Here is a 7096-nt window from a genome sequence, read left to right as displayed (position 1 = left end):
AAAAAAAAAAAAAAAAAAAAAAGCTCAAGATCACTCTTCAGTGTGCCAACCTGCTTATTTACTTGGCAAGAGGGCAGAGTTCACAAGCAACAAGCTGATTTTGGCTTAAGAAAAATCAGGCCACAAAGAACTTTTTGCTCCAGTCCCAAAGGCCGTCTGTCCTGGCTCAGTGCTGGGAAACACACCCTCCCTTCAAAGTAGGGGAAAGGCAGCATCCAGAAAAGCAGGGTGCTGAGGACCCTGGCTGTGTCCAGGTCTGGTGTCCAATCCCGATCTTCTCCCCCCAACAGGCTGAGTTCTCTGGGACCTGAGCCCAAGCAAGAGCGTGAATAGCCAACCCAGGGCAAGAACTGGAAAAGTTTACCTCAGAAACTGGGCAATTCGGGCCATTAATGCTCCGGCCCCAGGCTGAAGCACATTTCCTGTGGACAACAAACCTTTATTCAGTGCCAGGCACTAAGGTACAGCTGTGATTACCAAGAGGGGGGCATTCCAGATCTTCCTTCAGAAACAGTGGAATTTCAAGGTCTGGAGCAGGGGCAGCCAGCTATACAGCAGCTTGTCCTGGCCACACACTAGATCCAGTCCCTGAGAGGCCCAAGCTCCCTTACCCATGCAACCTGCTTTACCAAATCAACACACACTGGGGAGGTCGCCTGCCTTTAAAAGGTAACGTGGAAAGAAGAATGTAGTGCAAAGCTTTAAGTCTGAAAAAGTAGTTCTGTCAGTTAGGAAAGTGTTTTTGAAATGCACACCTTCCCCTAAGTGTCCTCCACCAAGCCCTGCTGGCACTCCAGGGGTGGAACAGTGATCCCCCATCTAGGGCTGACACTTACGTGACGTGACTCTTACCATATAATGTTATGTTTCCAGGCTAGAGGAGCAGAGTTGGAGAAAAAGGGTTGGACTGCAGGTCAAGAGGTCCTGGATTCAGGTCCAAGCTCTGCTGCAAATTCCCCAGGCCTCAGTTTCTCCATCTGCCTCAGTTTCTCCATCTGTAAGTGCGGGGCTGGACTAGATGGGTTTTGATGCTCCAAACCCCCTCTGTTCTACCCTGGCATAGATAGTACGTCAGGATGGGGAGAGAACCCTAGCCTCCAGTCTCTTAGGATGTTCTCAAACTCCTGTGCCAAGACCCTGGCGTTGAAATGTCTGTCACTAGAGATCCCTGCTTTCTATCACACTTAATATGCAGAATGTGCTTGGAGCGGGCACAGAAAATGCCTGGAGGCGGGGGTGGGGGGGTGGAGTCTATAGCCCGAAAGGGACGATTACAGTCAGCTGCGTGAAGTCCATCGCCATTCCCCTCAGGGAAAACACCTGGAAAGTGCCTGGTGTTTGAGGAGGGCTTCGGCGTATGGGAAGGCGAGAACCGAGCGCAGGGCCCGGGTAGTGCACTCACCCACGCAGATATCTCCCAGCTGGGCCGGGCTCAGCTTGACGTCCTGGAGAACCGCGGTCATGACGGCGGAGAGAAGCTCGTCGGGGCTGGTGTCCTGCAGCGGGAAGCGCGCGGCTGGCGGCGATGCTCGGGGTTCCCAAAATCCCAGCTCCCCCAGCCCCACCCCAGAGAGACAGGGCGGTCCAACTCGGGCGCGGAGCCACCACCGACGCCGAGGGTTTCCGAACAGAGGAGCCAGACGCCAGCCCGCCCCGGGCCGCCATCTCACACCCGGCGCCCGAGCCCAGGGGCCTCACCTTGAAGCCGCCGCGGCCCGACCGGCCAATGGCCGTGCGCCGCCCGTGCACCACCACTACATCCTCCGCCGACTTCCGCGGAGCGCCGCTCCAACATGGCGCAGCCCGCGGCGCCGGCTCCTGGCCCGAAGCGGGCTGGCGGTTCAGGTGACCCAGCACCACCTGCAGCCTCCGCATCGCGTAGCTCGGCAGGGGAAAGCCCCAACCAGCCAGCAGCAGAGAGCAGCAACCAACAGACCAACGCCCGCGCACGCGCTGAACCGTACCTCTGACCACCCGCTTCCTCTATCCTAAGCCCCCCCCACAACCCTGCGGGTCTGACTGGCCCTTCCCTCTAAGGTCCCGCCTACCTCCCCGCCTCAGACAACCAGAAGGCGAGTCTGCCTGAGGTCCCGCCCCTAGCCGCAAACGGAACCTCCTAAAGTTGAACCCAAGAGGGTCTTTCCACTCAAAGCCCCGCCTACAGTAGCCTCAGGGGGCTGCCAACCAGGAGGTGGGCTTTTCTGAAGCTCCGCCTAGAAATACAGACGGAAAACCTTTCTACTTGCAGCCACGCCTACTGCCAAACCCGAGGCGGGTCTCCAAGAGCCCCATTGGTATCTTGAAGCAAATTTCACCATTGCCAGGGGTCCCTTCCCCTACAACTCTGCCCTCTGCCCGCCACCAAACAGAAGGCAGGTTCGTCAGGAGCGCCGCCTACAGCTTCTTGCCGGGAAAGAGGGGCCAGCGACTATAATTCCTCTTTCCCCCTGCCTATCCTTCTCTGCTGTCTCCCCCAAGCTGGGGGACCTAAATAATTCCGAGATGCCCCAGAGCCTACCCCGACAAGCTTGGGCTCTCCTAGGAAGTCTTTCGAGAAGACTGAGGGAATTTGGGATTCTGGGGTGGCAGGAGAACGGATTGTACAAATGTGCCGGAGATGTGACAAGCCCCCTATCTGGAGAAAGAGTATCATACTTTTTAAAAAAAAAAACAATTTTACAGTCATTTGGGATGATTTGATTAGTGCCCACCTCCCCCGCTAGGCTGGGGTTTCCGCCAAGTCAGAGAAGGACTCTGTATCCAGGATGCCTGCAACATGCTTGACACTTAATAGGTGATCAATAAATACCTACTGAATGAATGAATGAACCAAAGCTCCCCAGGTCAGGACGATGTCCCCTGCCCCCTAAAAAGCAAGGCCGGGTGCCCGCTTGACTCCCAATGGTAATGTTTTCCCTAGACCCCAGAGGGTAGTACTGGGTTTCTCTCAGACAGGAAGGCCAGGGTGTCCTGTTACCCTCAAACACAGAGCGTGGGGTCGTGCCCCCCACTTTTCAAGGGCAGGGCCGCGGCATGCCTCTGGTTCCAGAAGGCAATATGCCCTTTTCCACCTCCAACTCTGGGTGTACAGCCAGGGATTCCCCATACTCCTAAGGGCAGGACTGTGTGCTCTACCAGAATTAGGGTGGGGGTGTGTGTGGAGGCAGAACCGATGCCTGCCCCCTTGCCCCTTCCCCGCCATCCTCGAGGGCAGGACCGTATGAACCCCTCAGATCCCTAATGGAAAGGATGTTAAGTCCACCAGATGCCAAAGAGCAAGTCACCTCTTTCCTATAACCCCGGAAGGAAGGTCATCGTCCCACTGCCGCACCAGACCCTCCTGGACAGATAGGTGGAGCTCCATAGACCTTAAAAGGTACGTTCCCGGTCCCCACACCCCCAGTCCCCTGAGATCCCGAGGGCAGGGGTGGGGCGCCCCCCACTTCCGCACATCTACTGGGGCTCCAGATTGTTGGGCGGGGCGTCGCTTCGAAAGAGAAACCGGCGGGGCGGGGCGGGGCGGGGCGGGGCGGCGGTAGGGTAAGGAGGAAGCACAGACCCACGACGCGCCTCTGCATGACGGCCCGCCATGGCTGAAGGAGGTCCGGACGCGGGCTCCGCGCCCCCCACCCCTTCCATGTCCTCCCTGCCCCTGGCAGCGCTCAACGTGCGAGTGCGGCGCCGCCTGTCGCTCTTCCTAAACTTGCGGGCGCATGTGGCGGCCGACTGGACCGCGCTGGCGGAGGAGATGGGCTTCGAGTACTTGGAGATCCGGCGGCTGGAGACGCATGCCGACCCCACGGGCAGCCTGCTGGACGACTGGCAGGGACGACCCGGCGCTTCGGTGGGCCGCCTGCTCGAGCTCCTCGGCAAGCTGGGCCGCGACGACTTGCTGATGGAACTGGGACCCAGTATCGGTGAGGACGCCCCCTTCCGGGCCTCATATCCGAGGTGGGGGTGGGGATGAGGGGGCTGACCTCAGCATCCGTCCCGCCTTTCCTGTCTTGGAGGCGGGGAGAGCAGGGGGAGGGAGTAGTTTTGGGGTGGCAAGGGGGACACGGGAGGCAGCCTGCAGAGGAGGAACCGTGCAAGACTCTTTCCATACGTGGGATGATAGGGACTAGAGAAAGAAGGCGAAGGCCGGGAAAGGCACAAGGAAACAGCTTAGACAAAGGCTTTCACATAGGACCAGGAGTCAGAATAGGGGTCCTCTGTGGGGGGCTTGGAATTGCTTCAAGTATGTAGAGCAACAGGCAAGTAAGGGACTGAAAGCTGACAGTCTTTGGAAACTTCAGATCCCTGGAAAATGCACCCCTTCCTGCCACTTGCTGACCCATACCTGCACAGGCATGGGGACAGTGGCCCACTTGGTTGGGGCTGCTGCCCTCGCTGCACATAATCACCAGGTCTCCTGAGCTCTTCTTACATGCCCTGCTCACATCAGCCGTGGATCCTAGAAGAAGCATACCTTGGATTCTATTCTCAGGAGCCCGGAGCCCGGGGTGGGGGGTGGGGGAGTGGAGGGCAATGGGATAGAGACACAAGCCTGACCTGGATGGCTTCCCTCATGGCCAGAACACCACTGACGTCTCTTTAGGATGACCAGAGCCAGGTGGAAGCTCATCTTTTCAGAGCTGTTGAACTGTGGATGGCACCACTGGGCTAGAGAAGCCCTGGAGGACAACACAGCCAGGGAGGTGGGACAGGGGCTGGATCCTGACCGTGGGTAGAGGCGTGGGGTACCTGCGGGGAGCTGGCCACACCTTGTCTCTTCCCCACAGAGGAGGATTGCCAAAAGTATATTCTGAAGCAGCAGCAGGAGGCATCTGAGAAGCCTTTACAGGTGGACTCTGTAGACAGCAGCATTCCTCGGACGAGAGATCCGGCGGGCATCACCATTTGCGATGACCCCCTGGGTAAGGGCCCAGTACTGCCCCCCTGGGCCATAGGACATTGTGGTGTTAAAAGCATGGATGTTGAACGCAGATGGACTGTGGCACCTTGGGCAAGTCACTTAATCTCTCTGAGCTTCAGTTTCCTAAGAAATGGGAATAATGAAGTCCTACCTCTGGTTTTGGTATGAGATTTTCATGAGATGATGTGTCTATCTCATGGTCAACTTAGGGTTTGGCCTGGGGTGGTAAGAAGGTGCTCATCTTTCCGCTCCTGGGAAAGGCACTTTCTCTGAGTAGTGTCATCTCAGGATTGTGTAGGGTCCAGGATCACGGTCGCTTAGGCTGGGGGCACCTGGCTGGGCTCCTCCCCAGCCTTCCTGTAGGGCTCTGACCATCACCCTTGTGCTCTGCACCCAGGGCAAATGCCTGAGCGTTTTGATGCCTTCATCTGCTACTGCCCCAGCGATATCCAGTTTGTACAGGTGATGATCCAGGAGCTGGAACAGACAAACCATCGGCTGAAGTTGTGTGTATCTGACCGCGACGTCCTGCCTGGCACCTGCGTCTGGTCCATTGCCAGTGAACTCATTGAAAAGAGGTTGGCTAGGTGGCCAGGGGGCAAGTGGGTGGTTGTACAAAGCCCTGCCAGGGATCCCGATGCTGGGATCCTCCCATTTGGACGCTGTCTAGCCTGGGCACAGTGGGCTCCTCCCAAGGCTGTCCCCTGGGGGTATGCTGAACTAGGTCACCACGGTGCCTATAGCCTGCCCACTCTCCCTTAGGTGCCGTCGGATGGTGGTGGTTGTCTCTGATGATTACTTGCAAAGCAAGGAATGTGACTTCCAGACTAAGTTTGCACTCAGCCTCTCTCCTGGTAAGCTTAGCCCTGCCTTTGCCACAGAGAAGTGGGCGGGGCCTCAAGATGCCAGCCTTCCCTCACCAAGGGCCACAGATAGAGCATCAAGGAACTTGGGCAGGTCTCTACACATAAGTGTGCATGCACATGAGTGCCCTTTGTGTGGGTGAATATGTACCAGGGGTGCTTAGTTGGGAGAGGGATGTTGTTAACCCCTGGACTGAGGATTGGTCCCACCCCACTGTGAGAGCCTGGTGCCAGCTCTGTACCTTTGGCTTGCAGGTGCCCATCATAAGCGACTGATCCCCATCAAGTACAAGTCAATGAAGAAAGAGTTCCCCAGCATCCTGCGGTTCATCACTGTCTGCGACTACACCAACCCCTGCACCAAGTCCTGGTTCTGGACTCGCCTTGCCAAGGCCCTGTCCCTGCCCTGAACTGCCCTGAGTCCCTGGGTATGTGTGCATCTATCTGCCTGTACATGTACTTCTACCCCTGCCTCCACCTGCAGTTGTACGGGGAATCTGTGCTCCACTGGCCTCTTGATTCCTGGACATGCCAACTCCAAAGACACAGCTGCAGCCATTGTACATATCTGGACATCACATCTCATGTCCTGCATAGAACATGTGGCTGCAAGTGGCACACCCACTTGCTGTTATCAGCCAGGACAGTAAAAACGAGAGCCAGCCGGGACTAAGAGGAAGACCAGAAGTGCCAGCTCTGAGCCATCCACACATCTTAGGCCTCAGTTTCTCCACCTGAGAACTAAGTAGGGTGAGGAGAACAGGCAGTAGCTGTGTTCGAATGATTGTGGGAAATGGTGAAGCACTGTTCTGAGTCTCCTGGGGACAGGAGACAAATCTTGCCTGAGAGAGAGCTAGCTGCCTGGGCAACGTGCTGGCCACTGCTGGGACCATGGCACTGCTGGGGCAGCTGCTTCCACGATGGTGCCTACGGATGCTTTGGGGCCCTGTTGCCCCACCTCACATCCCACTGCCCCAGGGGACAGATGGGGAAGCAGCCTGGCCTAGCATAGGGAGGTCCTACATTGAGCCTGATTCCCCAAGGGTCCACCTCTCACCTGCCTCTTTGACTCCTCCCAGCCTCTGCACACCTTCCCTGTGATAAGTCCCCAAGAGACTGGCCTGAGCGTCTGGGGCTGCTTTTCACTTCCACCTATTGAGTGCCTGTGGTCCTGCTCTCAGCTCTGCCCTGCATGAGATGGGATCCCATCCTCTGGCATCTCCATCAAGTTTGGGTTCTGGAGCTAGGTCACCATGGTGGTGTGAGCAGGAAGCCTTCCTCCCTGGGCCACCCAGAGAGAACTTTCCCACCAATCTTC

The 7096-nt window shown here is 57.2% G+C and overlaps 2 protein-coding genes across 4 annotated transcripts in view; one reads left to right on the top strand and one right to left on the bottom strand.

The window, feature by feature from the left end:
* ACAA1 (acetyl-CoA acyltransferase 1) overlaps positions 1–1962 on the bottom strand; it is a 10820-nt gene extending 8858 nt beyond the window's left edge. The window contains exons 1-3 of one of the 2 annotated variants that reach the window (XM_007462691.1): positions 1699–1962; positions 1403–1496; positions 365–422 (exon numbers count right to left, since the gene is read on the bottom strand). In XM_007462691.1, the coding sequence (XP_007462753.1) occupies positions 365–422; positions 1403–1496; positions 1699–1875 (329 nt within the window). In that variant the 5' untranslated portion in view covers positions 1876–1962. The remainder of the gene's footprint in view (positions 1–364; positions 423–1402; positions 1497–1698) is intronic. The other variant, XM_007462692.1, reaches the window with a different exon arrangement.
* A 1610-nt stretch (positions 1963–3572) lies between these two features.
* On the top strand, positions 3573–6600 carry MYD88 (MYD88 innate immune signal transduction adaptor). Of its 2 annotated transcripts, XM_007462689.1 has the most exons (5): positions 3573–3917; positions 4782–4916; positions 5313–5493; positions 5678–5769; positions 6034–6600. In XM_007462689.1, exons 1-5 carry the CDS (start codon positions 3590–3592, stop codon positions 6186–6188), a joined length of 891 nt encoding a protein of 296 aa, XP_007462751.1. In that variant the 5' UTR covers positions 3573–3589; the 3' UTR covers positions 6189–6600. The 2 variants fall into 2 exon arrangements, with proteins under 2 accessions (XP_007462751.1, XP_007462752.1); XM_007462690.1 differs by lacking the exon at positions 4782–4916 and having other exon boundaries at positions 3585–3917; positions 6034–6570.
* Positions 6601–7096: the final 496 nt, after the last annotated feature.

Source organism: Lipotes vexillifer, unplaced genomic scaffold (assembly GCF_000442215.2).
Source record: "Lipotes vexillifer unplaced genomic scaffold, Lipotes_vexillifer_v1.1 scaffold539, whole genome shotgun sequence".
Lineage (NCBI taxonomy): Eukaryota > Metazoa > Chordata > Mammalia > Artiodactyla > Lipotidae > Lipotes > Lipotes vexillifer.
This window is presented reverse-complemented; position numbering and strand designations above follow the sequence as displayed.

Bases quoted from the DNA above. Each gene is read 5' to 3' on its own strand.
- MYD88 (XM_007462689.1), top strand. From the start codon at position 3,590: ATGGCTGAAGGAGGTCCGGACGCGGGCTCCGCGCCCCCCACCCCTTCC. The intron at 3,918-4,781 runs GTGAGGACGCCC...TCTTCCCCACAG, and splicing joins GGAACTGGGACCCAGTATCG to AGGAGGATTGCCAAAAGTAT. The intron at 4,917-5,312 runs GTAAGGGCCCAG...CTCTGCACCCAG, and splicing joins CATTTGCGATGACCCCCTGG to GGCAAATGCCTGAGCGTTTT.